The sequence below is a fragment of the Lithobates pipiens genome, unplaced genomic scaffold (genome assembly GCF_037356315.1).
Source record: "Lithobates pipiens isolate NorthernLeopardFrog02 unplaced genomic scaffold, aLitPip1_a1.2 Scaffold_1, whole genome shotgun sequence".
NCBI classification, from domain to species: domain Eukaryota; kingdom Metazoa; phylum Chordata; class Amphibia; order Anura; family Ranidae; genus Lithobates; species Lithobates pipiens.
The window spans coordinates 52,776,946-52,795,986 of NW_027507685.1; the positions used below are offsets into that span (position 1 = coordinate 52,776,946).

The window sequence follows — 19,041 nt, forward strand, 5'->3', positions numbered from 1 at the left end:
GCCTCCGTCCCGTACCGTGCCGTGCCTTGCCTCCGTCCCGTGCCTTGCCAGGATCGCCGCTCTTCGTCGGCGCCTCGGCGGCCATTCTAAAATTCAAAAGCCGCGCCTCCGCCTTCGCCTGTGATAGGCGGAACACTGAATTTCCCAGCAGCCTGTGTTCCGCCTATCACGGACATCGTCTCATCCTCGTCCGTAGTACGAGGATGAGCGGATGTCCGTGATAGGCGGAACACTGACTGCTGGGAAATTCAGTGTTCCGCCTATCACAGGCGAAGGCGGAGCCGGAGGCGCGGCTTTTGAATTTTAGAATGGCCGCTGTCTGTCTGCTCGACACGCTGATCGAGCAGGCAGACAGCGATGACTCGAGTATAAGCCGAGGGGGGCACTTTCAGCCTCAAAAAAGAGGCTGAAAATCTCGGCTTATACTCGAGTATATACGGTAAGCCTTTAAAATTAGCACTTTTGATTTTTCACGTTTGTGTCCCATAGACTTTAACGGTGTTCGGTGTTCAAACAAGTTTTTTGCCTGTTCGCATGTTCTGCTGCAAACCAAATGGGGGTATTCGGCTCATCCCTAGTTAGAAGTCCTATATACAAGCCAGCGTGCAGGGGTACAGTATGTTATATACAATGCCTTGAAAAAGTATTCATACCCCTTGAAATATTTCACAATTTGTCATGTTGCAACCAAAAACATAAATGTATTTTATTGTGATTTTATGTGATAGACCAACGCAAAGTTGCACATATTTGTGAAGTGGAAGGTAAATAATAAATGGTTTTCCAAATGTTTTACAAATAAATATGTGAACAGCAATTTTCAAATCTTGCCACAGGTTATCAATTGGATTTAGGTCTGGACTTTGACTGGGCCATTCTAACACATGAATACAGTGGTGTGAAAAAGTGTTTGCCCCCTTCCTCATTTCCTGTTCCTTTGCATGTTTGTCACACTTAAGTGTTTCGGAACATCAAACCAATTTAAACAATAGTCAAGGACAACACAAGTAAACACAAAATGCAATTTGTAAATGAAGGTGTTTATTATTAAAGGTGAAAAAAAATCCAAACCATCATGGCCCTGTGTGAAAAAGTGATTGCCCCCTAAACCTAATAACTGGTTGGGCCACCCTTAGCAGCAACAACTGCAACCAAGCGTTTGCGATAACGTGCAATGAGGCTTTTACAGCGTCCTGGAGGAATTTTGGCCCACTCATCTTTGCAGAATTGTCCTAATTCAGTTACATTAGAGGGTTTTCGAGCATGAACGGCCTTTTTAAGGTCATACCACAACATCTCAATAGGATTCAGGTCAGGACTTTGGCTAGGCCACTCCAAAGTCTTCATTTTGTTTTTCTTCAGCCATTCGGTGGTGGACTTGCTGGTGTGTTTAGGATCATTGTCCTGCTGCAGAACCCAAGTTCGTTTCAGCTTGAGTACACGAACAGATGGTCGGACATTCTCCTTCAGGATCTCTTGGTAGACAGCAGAATTCATAGTTCCTTTTATCACGGCAAGTCTTCCAGGTCCTGAAGCAGCAAAACAGCCCCAGACCATCACACTACCACCACCATATTTTACTGTTGGTATAATGTTCTTTTTATGAAATGCAGTGTTCCTTCTACGCCAGATATACTTGGACACACACCTTTAAAAGAGTTCCACTTTTGTCTCATCGGTCCACAGAATGTTGTCCCAAAAGTCTTGGGGATCATCAAGATGTGTTGTGGAGAAATTGAGACGAGCTTTGATGTTCTTTTTGCTCAGCAGTGGTTTTCTCCTTGGAACTCTGCCATGCAGGCCATTTTTGCCCAGTCTTTTCCTGATGGTGGAGGCATGAACGCTGACCTTAACTGAGGCAAGTGAGGCCTGCAGTTCCTTGGACGTTGTTGTGGGGTCTTTTGTGACCTCTTGGATGAGTCGTCGCTGCGCTCTTGGGGTAATTTTGGGCGGCCGGCCACTCCTGGGAAGGTTCACCACTGTTCCATGTCTTCGCCATTTGTGGATAATGGCTCTCACTGTGGTTCGCTGGATTCCCAAAGCTTTGGAAATGGCTTTATAACTCTTTCCAGACTGATAGATCTCAATTACTTTCTTTCTCAATTGTTCCTGAATTTCTTTGGGTCTCGGCATGATGTGTAGCTTTTAAGGATCTTCTGGTGGACCTTACTGTGTCAAGCAGCTCCTATTTAAGTGATGCCTTGATTGTGAACAGGTGTGGCAATAATCAGGCCTGGGTGTGGCTAGAGAAATTGAACTCAGGTGTGGACAACCACAGTTATAGTATGTTTTAACAAGGGGGGCAATCACTATTTCACACAGGGCCATGATGGTTTGGATTTTTTTTCACCTTTAATAATAAACACCTTCATTTACAAATTGCATTTTGTGTTTACTTGTGTTGTCCTTGACTATTGTTTAAATTGGTTTGATGTTCCGAAACACTTAAGTGTGACAAACATGCAAAGGAACAGGAAATGAGGAAGGGGGCAAACACTTTTTCACACCACTGTATGCTTTCATCTAAACCATTCCATTGTAGCTCTGGCTGTATGTTTAGGGTCGTTGTCCTGCTGGAAGGTGAAACTCCGCCCCAGTCTCAAGTCTTTTGCAGATTCTAACAGGTTTTCTTCTAAGATTGCCCTGTATTTGGCTCCATCCATCTTCCCATCAACTCTGACCAGCTTCCCTGTCCCTGCTGAAGAAAAGCATCCCCACAACATGATGCTGCCACCACCATGTTTGATGGTGTGTTCAGGGTGATGTGCAGTGTTAGTTTTCCACCACACATAGCGTTTTTCTTTTAGGCCAAAAGGTTCAATTTTAGTCTCATCTGACCAGAGCCCCTTCTTCCACATGTTTACTGTGTCCTCCAACATGGCTTCTCGCAAATTGCAAATAGGAGTTCTTATGGCTTTCTTTCAACCACTTTCTTGCCACTCTTTCATAAAGGGCAGATTTGTGGAGTGCATTACTAATAGTTGTCCTGTGGACAGATTCTCCCACCTGAGCTGTGGCTCTCTGCAGCTCCTTCAGAGTTACCATGAGCCTCTTTGCTGCTTCTCTGGTTAATGCTCTCCTTGCCCAGCCTGTCAGTTTAGGTGGATGGCCATGTCTTGGTAGGTTTGCAGTTGTGCCATACTCTTTCCATTTTCCGATGAGGGATTGAACAGTGCTCCTTGAGATGTTCAAAGCTTGGAATATTTTTTATAACCCAACCCTGCTTTAAAATTCTCCACAACATTATCCCTGACTTTTCCGGTGTGTTCCTTGGCCTTCATGATGCTGTTTGTTTACTAAGGTTCTCTAACAAACCTATGCGGGCTTCACAGAACAGCTATATTTATACAGAGGTTAAATTACAACCTTCCAGAAGAACAACCATCTCTGCTGCCAGTGGCATCACTAGGGGGTGGCTATTGAGGCTGGAGCCCCAAATCTGGGGCCCATAGCCCAGAGTCCAGGGCCAGCCCTACCGTGACAGTCTCGCGGGCTGCCTGACACAGCGCTGTCCCACACAGCCGTGGCACTCTCACTGAGTCTGCACTCAGTGCTTCACTGACACTGACAGCCAGAGCCAGGAGATCAGTGTGTGTGAGTGCGAGTCTCCTCCGCCCATATCATAGAGTCAGGAGGAACATTCTCATACACAGAGCTCCTGAGCAGGTGAGTGCAGGCCATGGGGGAGGGGGGAAACTGTACTACCCAGCCTCTCTGTATACCTAGCCTCTCTGTATATACATCAGCCTCTCTGTATACCCAGTCTCTCTGTATATACATCAGCCTCTCTGTATACCTAGCATCTCTGTATATACATCAGCCTCTCTGTACAGTATATACATCAGCCTCTCTGTATTTACACCAGCATCTCTGTATACCCGTCCTCTCTGTATATACACCAGCCTCTCTGTATACACCAGCCTCTCTGTATACACTAGCCTCTCTGTATATACACCAGCCTCTCTGTATATACACTAGCCTCTCTGTATATACTAGCCTCTCTGTATATACACCAGCCTCTCTGTATACCCATCCTCTATGTATATACACCAGCCTCTCTGTATACCCAGCCTCTCTGTATATACACCAGCCTCTCTGTATACCCAGCCTCTCTGTACAGTATATACACCAGCCTCTCTGTATATACACCAGCCCCTCTGCATATACACTAGCCTCTCTATATATACACAAGCCTCTCTGTATACCCAGTCTCTCTATATATACACCAGCCTCTCTGTATATCCAGCCTATCTGTATACGGCAGCCTCTCAGTATACCCAGCCTCTCTGTATATACACCAGCCTCTCTGTATATATAACAGCTTCTCTGTATAGCCCCGGATCTTTTGTAGACCTAGCAACACCCCTGTCTGCAGCACTACCCCAATCAGGCCTGTATGGTAGAGTGGCCACTCCTCAGTAAAAGGCACATGACAGCCCGCATGGAGTTTTCCAAAGGGCATTTGAAGGACTCTCGGACCATGAGAAACAAAATTCTCTGGTCTGATGAAACAAAGATTGAACTATTTGGCCTTAATGGCAAGCGTCATGTCTGTAGGAAACCAGGCATCACTCATCACCTGGCCAATACCATCCTTACAGTGAAGCATGGTGGTGGCAGCATCATGCTGTGGGGATGTTTTTTCAGTGGCAGGAACTGGGAGACTAGTCAGGATGGAGGGAAAGATGAATGCAGCAATGTACAGAGACATCCTTAATGAAAACCTTGCCAAAGGTTCATCTTTTAACGGGACAACAACCCTAAGTACACAGCCAAGAGTGAATGTCTTTGAGTGGCCCGGTCAACACCCAGACTTGAACCCGATTGAACATCTCTGGAGAAATCTGAAAATGGCTGTGCACCGATGCTCCCCATCCAACCTGATGGAGCTTGAGAGGTCCTGCAAATAAGAAGGAGAAACTGTCCAAAAATAGGAGTGCCAAGGTTGTAGCATCATAAAGACTTGGGGCTGTAATTGGTGCCACAGGTGCTTCAATAAAGTATTGAGCAAAGGCTGTGAATACTTATGTATATGTGATTTTTTTTGTTTCTTATTTTTAATAAATTTGGAAAGATTTCAAACAAAATTCTTTCATATTTTCATTATTGGGTATTGTTTGTAGAATTTAGAGGAAAATAATGAACTTAATCGATGTTGGAATAAGGATGTAACATAACAAGTGTAAAAAGTAAAGTGCTGTGAATACTTTCCAGATGCACTGTATACACACACTGGGGTAGATTTACTAAAACTGGAGATGGCGAAATCTGTTGCAGCTGTGCATGGTAGGCAATCAGCTTCTGAACTGGTTTCTATTGAGAGCTGCACCAGATTTTGCACTCACACACTATCACTTACCCCTCTAGTAACATAACATACTGTCCTCCAGCCTCTTCACTTCCTTGTCTGCACTCCTGCCAACAGGAAAGCATAGGGTGCAGCATTGTTGAGGAGAGTGGCATGACAGGTTGGGCCCTGTTTAAGGCTTCATGCTCCTTTGTACCCAACAAATGTAGCTGCTTTATACCCAGGGCCAGTGCAAATATTTTTGTCTACTTAGGCGAAGGGGCATTTTGGTGCCCAACCCCCCCCCCCCCCACACACACACCAATGATGATAAGGGCCATGCAGAATGGTCAGAGACTGCGGGCATGGCACACAGAATGGTCAGAGGCTGTGGGCATGGCACGGAGAATTGTCAGAGGCTGCAGGCATGGTGAACAGAACTGTCAGAGGCTGCGGGCATGGCACACAGAATGGTCAGAGGCTGCGGGCATGGCTCACAGAATGGTCAGAGGCTGCAGGCATGGCGCACAGAATGGTCAGAGGCTGCAGGCATGGTGCAAGGGCAGGGCTGATACAATAACATACACAGCCAGCTAGACTCTGAATCCATCAAGCTAGAAGCAGCTTGCTTGCCCTACCTGCCAAAGAGATAGGAGAGAGAAATCTTCACCTGTGCTAGTGGCACCACCACTTGCATTCCTCCTGGGCCTTCTGCTGGCATTGGCCCCTCCCCCTTGTCTCATTGGCTCCAGGCTCCTCCCCCTGGTCTTCTCGACTCCAGGCTCCTTCTCCTTCCTCCTCGGCTCCAGGCTCTTCCCCCTGGTCTCCTCTGATCCAGGTTCCTCCCCAGGCTCCCTTCATCTCACACGCCCTCCAATTCAGTGGCTATAGTCTCTGTGTGCTGCTAAACTGGAAGCGTTAGTGACCCTCTCTCTACTACTGCCCAGGTGGGTGGAGGAATTATTTCTTTCCAGGATCCAGCCACAATGGTGGAAGGGAGATGGGTTGTGGCATCTTCTAGCCGAGAGCTCTTTGCCCTGCATCTGGTAAAGGAGGGGTGCAGGAGGCAGAGTCGGGACTCCAGCAAGTGACATTAACAGTGCCCGGCTGGGGCTGTGGTGCACTGCTTGTTAGTGTGCTTTGTACAGGTGCGAGCAGGGCCAGCCACTGGTGCTAGAATAAGCATCTCTTGGGGACTGAGCCCCTAGATTTGGCACCCCCCTCTCCTGGAACCCTCAGGTGGCTGCCTTGGCTGCCTTATGCTAGCGCCAGCCCTGCTTATACCAACATGTTGGGCAGACACCATTTCCTAATAAATTGTTTACATTTATCTTTTTGGTTCAATCCATGGGTACTAAGATAGTCCTAGATGCTTTAGTGCAATAGAGTATGTTTGGAGCAGCTCCAAGCACTTCACCATTTTCCAGCATCAGTGCCCTGTGCTATGGACCCCCATGTCTCTGACTCGACAGCTTTAAAATACCTACCAAAGTTATTTCCGTCATCTCTTTGATGTAAGGGGAAATGCCATCTTTTTTTGACAGCTGTCACCAACACGTGTTCCTGTTGGAAGATTTCACTGTACTTCTGTTCATTCATAACAGTAAAATATATATTTCCCCACATTTCCTCTTCTGGTTTTTAGAATAGTAAGAACAAATGTCCTGTCCAGGGACACAAACAGCAATAGAAAGCTGAAATTCTTAACCATCTATCCAAAACAAGAAAAAGGTTTTCCCTAAAGCTATATATTTTTTCACTAAGAAGCAATTTTTGTCTTAAGTGAAAACAGATGTGTTTCTCAGTTATCACACAAAATGTAGGACTTTTTTGCCACTAAAACAATCCTGTAAATCAGTGGCGTAACTAGAACCTTCAGGGCCCCGATGCAAGAAACCATGAAGGGCCCCCCTGAACCCCAGCCAGGGCCCTTCCTTCCGAGTCCAGCGGTGGAACTCCAGGGCGTGGTCACAGGTATGACCTTTGTGAGCCCTGTAGTTCCACCACTGCTATCAGTAGTTTTTTTTATTATTTTATTTTTTATTTTTAGGTGCCTCATTGGGGGACTGTCTCTAGGCAGGATGGGGTCCCCGTCCCCAGAAGAGATGAGGTCCTTTTCTCCAGGGCAGATGAAGTTACTGCCCCCAGGTGAGAAGGGGTCCCTGTCCCCAGGGGAGGTGGGGGTTCCTGTCCCCACGTGAGAAGGGGTCCCTGTCCCCAGGGGGAGATGGAGGGGGTATGTAATGGTGTGTGGGGGATGGGGTCCTCTCACTCACCATGACCAAGCTGTAGGCCGCGCACTCATCCATGTTGGCCTGGGCTCCATCCAGTGTGCTGGATGGGTGATCAGCATATCTCCCAGAAAGACCTTTCATCATCTGTGTATGACGGGGAGGAGGGGGGCTGGCAGACAAGCCTGCAGTGTCCTCCGGGGAGCCGGCTCTCATAGGGCTGCACTGCATCTGTGTGCTTAAAGTTTGTTTACCCAGGAGAAGTATGCAATGCAGTGTGGGCCGGACTCGGGGGGCGGGACTCTGGCTGGGGAGAACAGACATCGGACTGAGCGGCAATGCATGGAGCAGGAGAGGGGTACTCTGAGGAGCCGGCTGAGGACACAAGTCATGCGGGGAATGCACAACTAAAGAGTAGCCAGTGCGATAGTCGAGCATGGAGCTCTGCTAGTCACCCTCCACCTCCAGCCACCCGTGTGCATGGTGCACTGGTACCCCTAGCTGCCTATGCTGCTGCCGGCCATATGTAGAGGGGGCGGCATGGGCCCCCTACATCACAGGGCCCGGTTGCGGTCGCGACTGCTGCACCCCCTATAGTTACACCCCTGCTGTAAATATAGAAAACGTGTTTTTCACGCATGAGCTGTTTTCCAAGTATTTTGCGGCTCTCTCTTCTTCTAGACATCTGTGAATGTGGTTGCAGAATAACTGAACTAGTCTGTGAATATTTTCCTCTATGCATTTGCTAACAATTGTCATTTAGTACCATTGAATTTTTTTCTAATATGTATTCTTTATCGTGATAAGGGTGATAATAATAAACCATCCATCATCTTCCTATATGATCATTGTCTGTCATCTTATAAATCTGCTAAATTTGGAATATTCTTTTTTTCATGGAACATTATATTTTTGTATGTAGATGTTTTAATTGCTTGTTTCTGTTTTTTTTCTAGGGAAGGATAACAACAGATTAACATCTATAATTGTACCTCTCATTTCAGCTGTAGTCATTATTGCAGCAGTTATCCTACTTGTCCATATGAAAACGTAAGGTGTTTTTTTTCTGGTTGTTTTTTTTTTTTTTTAAACTAGCAAAGATGTCCTTATTCAAGAACAGGCTAATTTAGAATGTTTTGCATGTTTATTGGCCTTTTGGATGTTTCATAACACACTAGTATGCAGTATTGTCCTAACAGGAATTATTTTAGCTGAACTTGTTTTTGGTTGAGAATTCATTCTTATTAGAACTAATCTTGGGAGCAGCCAATGTAAACTGATTGTGGAGCTGGGAGTCATAGACCTGGCAAGGAACATAGAAAGATCGGAAGAGCTGCCAGGAAATGCAACATGAAAAGGAGCAGGGTAGAGCTTCCAGGAAACACCAAGTGAACAAGGGAAGAGCTGCCAAAGAACAGAGCATAGATAGGGAAAAGTAGAGCTGGTGGGAATGTAGTATGGGTGGGGGTGGAAAGAGCTAACAAGGCACAAGGACTGTATGGGAAACGTTAGCAAGGAATGTAGCATGGATGGGTTTGGGGAGAGCTGGCAGGGAACGTGACATGGACAAGGATATGTGGCATAGATGGGGAATGTAGCATAGATGGGGAGAGGGTCTATTTTGTAGGGAACACAGAGTGGTTGGGGGATGGGGTTGCCAAGAGCATCGCATGAATGGGAATGGAGAGAGCTGGCAGGGAATGTAACATAGATGGGGTTGTGGGTAGAGGTGGCACAGAGAGAACTAGCAAAGTGTACAGGGAGAACTAGCTGGAAATGTATCCTGGATTGGTATGGGAACAGCTGGCAGAGAGCATAGCATAGTCTTGGAGAGGGGAACTGGAACTGCCAATAAACACCTCAGGTAGCTTCCAGAACATGGCATGAAAAGGAGGGGGCGATGTGGACTGTGAAGGGGAGGATTAGACAGACGTGAAATAAAAGGGGTAGAACATAGGGAAAAATAAATTAGATTTGCATGTTCATTTAGCAGCTGATCATGGCTGGATCTCACATAGTGAGGGTTGATAACTCCTATCTGGGATCCTCTGATATAACCCCATTAAAACAACTAAGTAATGAACATGCATAATTGTTGCGAAGCCAAGGTTTCATATGTACAGATGATAAAAATGAATTCTTCAACGTGCAGTATGCCGGTTGAGTAAATGATTCTGTACTTTAGGGCCTGCCTGTGAGATAGATCAAAGTTGATAACAGGAACTTAAAGTGTACGTGTTGGCAAAATAAAAATAAAATCTGCATGCAAGCATATTTTCCCATGTTTTATCCTTTTAAAGTACAGCAAAATACCTGTTGATACTGCCTGAATTTCAAAGATCTCCTAACTTCATGCGTACTTCCTGCTGCACTGAAATCTTACACAGTGTTATTATCCCTGCCGGGTTGTTCCCCTGGGCTACAGAACACTTCCCCAATATGATACCATATGATACAGCTATGAAAAGGGAAGATGTTCTCTAGTCCAGCAGTACACTTGCCCAGTTTCTTGACATACACTTTAGGAATGACTTGCATGGTTTTCCTTCTATATTTAAATTAAATATAAGCTCCTTGTTTTTTATTCATTTTTTTTTTGGGGGGGGGGGGGGGGGGGTTAGCAATTGAGGTTATATATATACAGTTTGTTTTAGGAGAGCAATACTTTCATATGTAATTCCAACAGATAAAATCCGAAAATACTGTTCTAAGTTGATAGTAAGCATTTATATTGGTTCTGCAAAATTACTAAAATATATGTATCACCCAGAGTATAAATTAAATATTTTGCAGCTTACTAGTCCCTACATGTGGTTGTGACTGATGCAGCGCTAGTCCTCGACAATCTTCACCAACTTGTGACAAATGGGTGGTCAAACTCACACCCTACTGTCACTGCTATGCCACAATGACCCTTCCAGCCTCACCCTGTACAAAGATTTCCAGCTTGTGGAACCACAATCACATACCAGCAGACTGGTGATAACCACTGTGTATTTGTACATGCCACTACTACTTTCAATATCCCTGTAAATTGCATTTGCTAAGAAACACATCTATTGTTTTTTTGAATTTATCTACCCCTCACTAACACCACCATCTGTGGAAGGGAGTTCTCTATCTTTACTGCTCTAACAGTAAAGGACCCCTTACACAGTTTAAGATTGAACTGCTTCTCATCAAACTTCATTGTGTGGCTGCATATCCTCTTTAGAGACATTAAGTTAACCTGTTCACGCTGACGTTGCGCATATATGCAGCCCTATGCAAACACTTTCTGTGCTGAGAGTGTGCACCCTGTGTGCTCCCAGCACTGACACTGGTGGTAACGTAAAGCTCCCAATGAACACTTGAGATCGGGAACTTTCTGATCATGTGACCACTGTGACAACCAATCACAGTGGTCAGATGACCCGAATCCCTGCCTCCGCCTCCAGGCGTTTAGAAGCTCTTAAAGGGTCGTGAGGCAGTAGCGGGAAGGGGTTAAATAGTTTCCTCCCAATTATACAGTCACCATTTAAAGATTTGTATATTGTGATCATTGCTCCTCTTAAGCACCTCTTCTCCCGGAAGAATACATTTATTGTTTGTAGTTGTTCCTCATAACTGCCCCCTTATTAGCTCTTTTGCCCTTCTCTGGACTCTCTCCAGTTCAAGCACAGCATTCTTGAGTATTGATGACCAAAACTGGACAGCACAATCAAGATGTGGCTGAAGCAGAGTTTTGTAAAGTGGTAGAATTATAATTTTATCTCTTGAGTAAATGTCCTTTTTAATGCATGCTAATATTCTGCTAGCCTTGCTTGCTGCAGTTTTGCATAACATGCTATTGTTGAGTCTGTGATCTATCAGGACCTCAGATCCTTTCCTATCCTCAATTCCCACAGAAGTTCTCCCCCTAGCATGTAACTTGCATGCATATTTTTTAGTTTCCAAGTGCATTACACTTTTTTGATATTACAGAGATCCCAGCTGGAAAAACTCATTTCAGGGAGGTGGCAAACAAATTTCAGGGAGGTTTTGCGCCGCTGCTGAACCCCCCCCCCCCAATTAAATCCAGCCTCACTTTGCCCATCATTGCAGCCTTACCGTGCCCATAATCACAGCCTTACCATGCCCATAATTGCAGCCTTACTGTGCCTATAATCCCAGCCTCACCGTGCCCATAATCGTAGCCTTACCATGCCCATAATCACAGCCTCACTATGCCCGTAATCACAGCATTACAGTGCCTATAATCACAGCCTTACAGTACCCATAATTGCAGCCTCACCATGCCCAAAATTGCAGCCTCATTGTGCCACTAATTGCAGCATTACTAAGCCCATAATCGCAGCCTTAACGTGCCCATAATCGCAGTCTTACTATGGTCAGTGCCTGGATTACACACAGCAGGAATCCCCGCTGTGTCTTGGAATGCAGTGTGAAAACTTTGGCCGCACTGTGACAAAAGTCCCGCCCTCCTCCTAGACCAGCATGTGTGATAAACGCAGTGTTCTGTCTATCACACGAGCTGGTCTAGGAGGAGGGTGGGACTTTTATCACAGTACGGCCAACGTTTTTTACACTAATCTCCGACCGCTGTGTGTGACTGATGTAGTGGAGGAGGAGGGAGGGGAGCATCTCCTATCAATCAGCCATAGACAGAGCAGCCCGAGCATACTCCATTCGGCAGTCTCGGGCTGCTCTGTCTGTGGCTGAATGACCAGCACAGCCGGGAGATCACCCATCGCTCACGAGGGACCGGGAGCCCGCACCCAAATAGAGGATGCGCCCGCGACTTGTGGGAGAGTTGAAATGTCTGATGTTATACCTCATCTACCATATAGCTGCCTTCTATTTTATCAAGATCTTCTTGTAAAGTTGCTATATCCTGTTGTGAAGTTATTACCCTGATTAGCTTTTTATTAGCAAACACTGAGATTGAACTACTTATTCCAACCTCTATATCCTTTATGAACAAATTAAACAAAATTGTTCCAGGACAGAGCCCTGGGGTACACCACTCATAATTACAGGAGATTCAGGAAATATACCATTATTCACCACCCTCTAGACATGGTTCTGCAACCAGTCTTCTATACAGGTACATGCAATCTCAATAATGCCAATCTGTAAATTAAGAATTTATGGGGTACTGTATGAAATGCCTTAGTTAAATCTAGGTATACTACACCCAAAGGCCTTCCTCTATCCAAATTACAACTGACCTCCTTATAGAATGTTAAAAGGTTGGTCTAGCAAGAAAGGTCTTACATAAATCCATGTTGGTTACTATTAATGATACTATTTTCATCAGCAGATTCTTGGATATGACCCCTTATCATTCCTTCCAATACCTTTCACCTAGTAATCCTGGGAATAATAAGCTTCCTGTCCTAGAGTAGCTACGCTTACTCCTTCACTCCATCTATAGGGGGAACCATGATTGCTACCCAGGCTAGATTTTAAACACGTCTCTCTTTCTTCATCTCCATTACATGGGGAAGAGGGAGGGAATTATAAGTAACAAGGACACCTCATTTCTGGCAAGATCAACTGGTATTTTATGTAATGCTGTAAATGTTCCTAAATGGAAAAATAATTAATAATGCAGTCATCACATCTAAGGACTGAAAGCTCCAATATATAACATTTTTGTTCTTGGCTTTAGATAACAGATAAGTATTTTAATTTGCAATTATTTTTGATTTTCAAAGCACCACTGCAGATAGTGTGAAAATATACACAATCGTAATTTACTTTAGGCAGTTTTATGTATTCACAATCCTTTTTTTCTTTACACAGACTGAAGGCCTTTATCTGCCCTCAAATCCCAGATCCGGCAAGAATTTTTCCAAAAGATTTTCAGGTAAACATTTACATCTAAGAAACAATGTTTAGAAAGCTAAATCTGTAATTTTGAAGGCATTTTCCAATAAAATCACTTTACCTTGCATACTTGAGAAATATTTAAATCAATTCCTTGCATTGCTCCATGATCACCTACTAGATCCAGCGTGCCTTGTTTATAAAATAAAAAGTAGTTCCATTAAGAAGTGTTCTTAAAGTGGTTCTAATAGCAGAAGTTTTTCCTTAATAAATTACATAGATATTGGGGGTGCAAAATCTGGTGCAGCTCTGCATAGAAACCAGCTTCCAGGTTTTTTTTTGTCAAAGCTTAATTCAACAAGCTGAAGAGGCTAGAAGCTGATTGCCTACATGCACAGGTGCACCAGATTTTGCACTCTCCAGTTTTAGTTTATCGACCCCATTGTATCACTGAAATGTGATGTCTCAAATGAAGGCTAAAAACTTGAAAAATAGCTGTTTATTCACGAGCCCCCCTCCCCTTCCCCAAAAAAATACCTTTACTTCTTTAGGAAAATCCATTAATGGGAAACTGTATTTAGTGTTGCTTTAACATCCTTTACAGATTATGCAGTTATTGTCAGAATGCTTGACTTTGTCCTTTTCTTCCTTTCTAGCAATGGTTAAAAAGCGATGTATATAATGTCTACAATAAGCCAGAGAAAGAGGAAATCTGTCCGGTATTTCTGATAGAAAGCCATCCAACTACAAAATGTGTGTAGGACTTTGGTTCACTGACTTAAGCAACATGGACTTATGTTCTCGTCTGCACTTCAGTTCATTATTATAAAGTCTGTATCAGATGTAAGGATATGTGACTCTGCAGGATAAGGAGAGGAAAACCGACCATAAATCCTTTCTTGTATCAGTGCTTGCCTATGCACCAAGTATTGTGATCATGTATTAAATACTGTGAAGAAGATCTGTTAAATGCATGATTGTAAAACACTGGTAACCAAGCCTAAACATTACTGTCATCCAAAGCAAACCAGATCACATTGGACTCATGTTTTGTGTTATTATCATTGGTTAAGTCACTAGGTACCTCCTATGCAGGTCTGGCAACCTGTTATTCTCGCATTTAGCCAGAAGAACTGGTGTCTCTGGCAGTGTCCACAGACTGGATTGAGCACCTTTGGGCAACTTCTCCCAAGTCTGCGCTTTGGTGGGTTACTCAAATGCCTATGTTACATGCTATGGTTTCCCTTAATACTTTCTTTGATGAACTGCGTTCTCAAATGTAATCCAAGTGTGCCCAAGCCAGTGGGCAGATCTAACCCTCGCTGTATATTCATGACCTGTCTTGGGGTCACCTTCTTGCTTGGCAACCCTGGAACTTTTCTAAAGGGATCCTTACATAAGTTTTTATTGTACCACATTCCCTTGGCTTTCTGCTGTACCCATCCAGTGAAATGCAGAGTACAGAGAATAACATTTTAAAACAAAAACAGTTAGCCCTGGTTCACATTGGTACGATTTGGCATGTGATTTGACACGTCAAATTGCATGTCAAATTGGCGGCAATTGCCAGCAATGGTAATCGGTGCGACGCCGCATTTGCAGCACCACACCAATTTCAAAAAATACTTTTTGTACTACTTTTTTGCGATTTCGGGCTGCAATTTACATTGGCATATGTGCAGATGTCTCTAAAATTGCGTCCGGAATCGGAACTGACATACGGGAGTGAAATCGTGTGAGTTCAGCTGAACTGGCATGGCTTCATTCCCGCAGGTCAGTGTGAACCTGGGCTTAAAGAACATTTCCAGAAAACTGTTCCCAAGAATGTCTGAGCAACAGCTCTTGGAAATTTGCACTTTTTATTCACCACTGTCTGGAGATATATGTTTTTGTACAATTAGGTGCTTAGGTACCTTTCTGGCAATTTCATCGTTAACACTGTATTAAAATTATATGGAATGTAAACTGTGCAATTTAATTTTGCTTGTTTGAATATCAAACTTTTGAAGTGATGTGTCTACTACATTCCATGGTTTTGTAAATGTTACACATTATACATTGTCATTGAGGATTAACATGTGTTGTGTTTTATATTACTGTAGGAATATTTATTTTTTTACACAATCCCTTTTAAAGCAAATACAGTTCAAATACAAAGTAACATTGCAGAAACCGTGTGTGTGTGTGTGTGTGTGTGTGTGTGTTACTTAAAGCGTATCTATGCTAAAATATAAAATCATTATATTCAGGTTCCACATTGAATTTCAATTATTTCTGACCAACACCTAACAGAACATTTTTTAAGTTTGTAAACTTACTTTGGAAGATCCCCACACATTTACTTCTGTAATATGTATCCACTGAGACCTGTGAGTAGGCACTGTTGCGTCACAGAATTCACAGAGCCTGCCTTCTAAACTACAGAGGTGCTGGGAGGAGGAGTTTCAGGAGGCAGAGTCAATACAGGAATCGCTGCTTGCAGCCAGCAATGTACCATGGGATATGTAGTCCTTAGACGTTGAAAGTAAACAGCAAAGATGAAACTGCAAAGCATGTTGAGCATCCAACAAGTTGTGGAAAGAGATGGTCAGCAGACAGACAGCACTCAAAACATGAAATTATATTTTTTTAAAAAAGCTTATCTGGAATTGTCAAAATTAACAATTGTTTGTCTCACTGTTACAAAGCTGATATTGTAAAATGAAAGTGTTGTTGTGACCATAGAATTGCAACACTGTACCCAAACAAAAGTTTGTATCATATTTTTTTCACACAAATAAAGCTTTCTTTTGGTGGATTTAATCACCACTGGGTTTTTTATTTTGTGCTAAAAAACAAAAAAAGACAGAAAAAAAAAAACAACAATCATTTCTCATACTTTGTTATAAAAGTTTGCAAACAGGTAATTTTTTGTCACTGATGTGCGCTGATGAGGCGACACTGATGGGCACTAATAAAGAGGCATTGATTAGGTGGTGCTGGTGGGTACTGATGAGGTGGCACTGATGGGCTCTGTTAGGCGGCACGGAAGGACACTGATAGGTACTGGTAGGTGACACTGATGGGCACTGGTGGGCACTAATAGGTGGCACTGATTGGCAGCACTGGTGGGCAATAACAGGTGGCACTGGTGTGCACTGATGGCACTGGTTGGCACTGATTAGCAGCACTGGCGGGCACAGAGTGGGACCGATGCTCCTGTAACAGAAGCCGATTACCGGCTTTCTTCTATTCTGACTGCTGATAACATGTTAAAGTGATTGGCCCTTTACCACTCTGTGATAAGCGGAGCCTGAATGACTCAATGTTCACAGAGCGCCAGCCACGCACCGCAGGGCTCAATAGACATCCTCTCAGCACTGGAAGCCATTGCTGTAGCCTTCTTTCAGCTTTAGCATGGTCAGAAAGTGGTTAATGTTAAACTATTTTTTATTTTGAGAAATTAGGTTATTAGTAGACGCATACTGGCTTCCTTTAAAAAGGAAATGCAATGTGCAGTGACAAAATGCCAAAGTGGATCTATAAATAAAATATAAAAACATTTTGTCTAAGAGGGATTTTTTATCAGTGTAATGTGACTAGTAATCAGAAAAAAAGTTCTTTACCTGTATGATTCCTGACTTGAATCAGCAGAGAGCACTTTTGCACGTGACTGTCTAGGCAGTGGCTGGTGAGGGACTGACTAGTATCAGAGCCTGATACACACAGGTTACATACACCACGATTGTTAGGCCGCGTACACACGGGCGGACTATCCGTCCAACTAAGTCCGTCAGACAATCCGACAGACAGTCCGTCCTACTTTTGAATGAACGGACTTGACCACACACAACGAACAGACAGTCCGCTGAAAGCTTGCGCGATGACGTGTACGGCACGTACGACGGGACTAGAAATACGACGTCCAATACACTGCAATGCAACCTTCGGCCGTGTAAATCCTTTCTGAGCATGCGCCATACTTAGTCTGTCAAACTAGCCTACTCACGAGCGGACTGTCCGCTGAAACCAAGTTTGGACAGACAATATTACGGAAATTCCGAAAGACTTAGTCCACCAGACTGTCCGCTGAAAAAGTCCGCTGAAGCCCACACACGAGCGGATTGTCCGCTGAAACACGTTTCAGCGGACCAAGTCCATCAGACAGTCCGCCCGTGTGTACGCGGCCTTAGAGTGAGAGCAATAATTCTAGCACTAGAGCTCCTCTGTAACTCTATAAAAAACATTCCACGAGTGTGTGCAATTTTAAAGCATGACATGTTGGGTATCCATTTACTTGGCATAACATCATCTTTCACATTATACAGAAAATCTAGTTATCTTTAGTGTTTTTTTTTTTTTATTCATGAAACTGCCCCCCCCCCAAAAAAAATTAAAAAGTGAAAAATTGCTGCGCAAATACCATGTAACATAAAAAGTTGCAACAACCCCCATTTTATTCCCTAGGGTATCTGCTAAAACATTATATATAATGTTTGGGGGTTCTGAGTAATTTTCTCACAAAAAAAAAAAAAAAGAAGATTATTACATGTAGGAGAGAAGTGTCAGAATTGGCCTGGGTGGCAAGGGGTTATTTACCATAAGTAATATACAAGTCATTATTATATATTGTTTTTAACCACTTGCCTACTGGGCACTTAAACACCCTTCCTGCCCAGACCAATTTTCAGCTTTTGGTGCTCTCACACTTTGAATGACAATTACTCAGTCATGCAACACTGTACCCGAATGAATTTTTTGTCCTTTTTTCCCACAAATAGAGCTTTCTTTTGGTGGTATTTGATCACCTCTGGGTTTTTTATTTTTTGCGCTATAAATGAAAAAATACCGAAGATTTTGAAAAAAAATGTTTTCTTTGTTTCTGTGATAAAATTATGCAAGTTATTAATTTTTCTTCATAAATTTTGGCCACAATTTATACTGCTACAAAGCTTTGGGGAAAATAACCCAAATTAGTGGATATTATTTGGTCTTTGTGAAAGTTAGAGAGTCCACAAGCTGTGGTGCGAATCATAAAAAATTTATCACATCTGATGTACTGGTGGCCTATCTCATTTCTTGTGACCCGAACAAGCCAGAAAAGTACAAATACCCCCCAAATGACCCCTTTTTGGAAAGTAGACATTCCAAGGTATTTAGTAAGAGGAATGGTGAGGTTTTTGGTGTTGTCATTTTTTCCCACAATTCTTTGCAAAATGAAGATTTTTTTGTTTTTTATTTTTTTTCCCACAAAACTGTTATTGTAATAGGTTATTTCTCTCACGTGGCCTGTGCATACCACAAATAATGCCCAAAATACATTCTGCTACTCCTCCTGAGTATTACGATACCACATGTGTGAGACTTTTTCACAGCCTGGACACTCAGAGAGGCCCAACATGCAGGGAGCGCCGTCACGTGTTCTAGGAGCATAAATTACACATCTAAATAGTTGACTACCTATTACCCTTTTGAAGGCCCTGGAGCACCAGGACAATAACACGTGACACTGACGTGGCACTGATGGCAGATGGCACTGATACGTGGCACAGATGGCACGTGACACTGATGTGACACTGATGACAGATGGCACTAATACGTGGCACTGATGACACTTGACACTGACAGATGGAACTAATATGTGGCACTGACAACACGTGACACTGATGTGGCACTGATGACAGATGCCACTAATACGTGGCACTGATGACAGATGGCACTAATATGTGGCAC

The 19,041-nt window shown here is 43.6% G+C and overlaps 1 protein-coding gene across 1 annotated transcript in view; it reads left to right on the forward strand.

The window, feature by feature from the left end:
• The window catches only part of LOC143999439 (interleukin-13 receptor subunit alpha-1-like), a 220,936-nt gene extending 204,805 nt beyond the window's left edge, over positions 1–16,131 (forward strand). The window contains exons 9-11 of the mRNA XM_077493983.1: positions 8,475–8,568; positions 13,306–13,369; positions 13,986–16,131. Of these exons, the coding sequence (XP_077350109.1) occupies positions 8,475–8,568; positions 13,306–13,369; positions 13,986–14,090 (263 nt within the window). The 3' untranslated portion in view covers positions 14,091–16,131. The remainder of the gene's footprint in view (positions 1–8,474; positions 8,569–13,305; positions 13,370–13,985) is intronic.
• Positions 16,132–19,041: the final 2,910 nt, after the last annotated feature.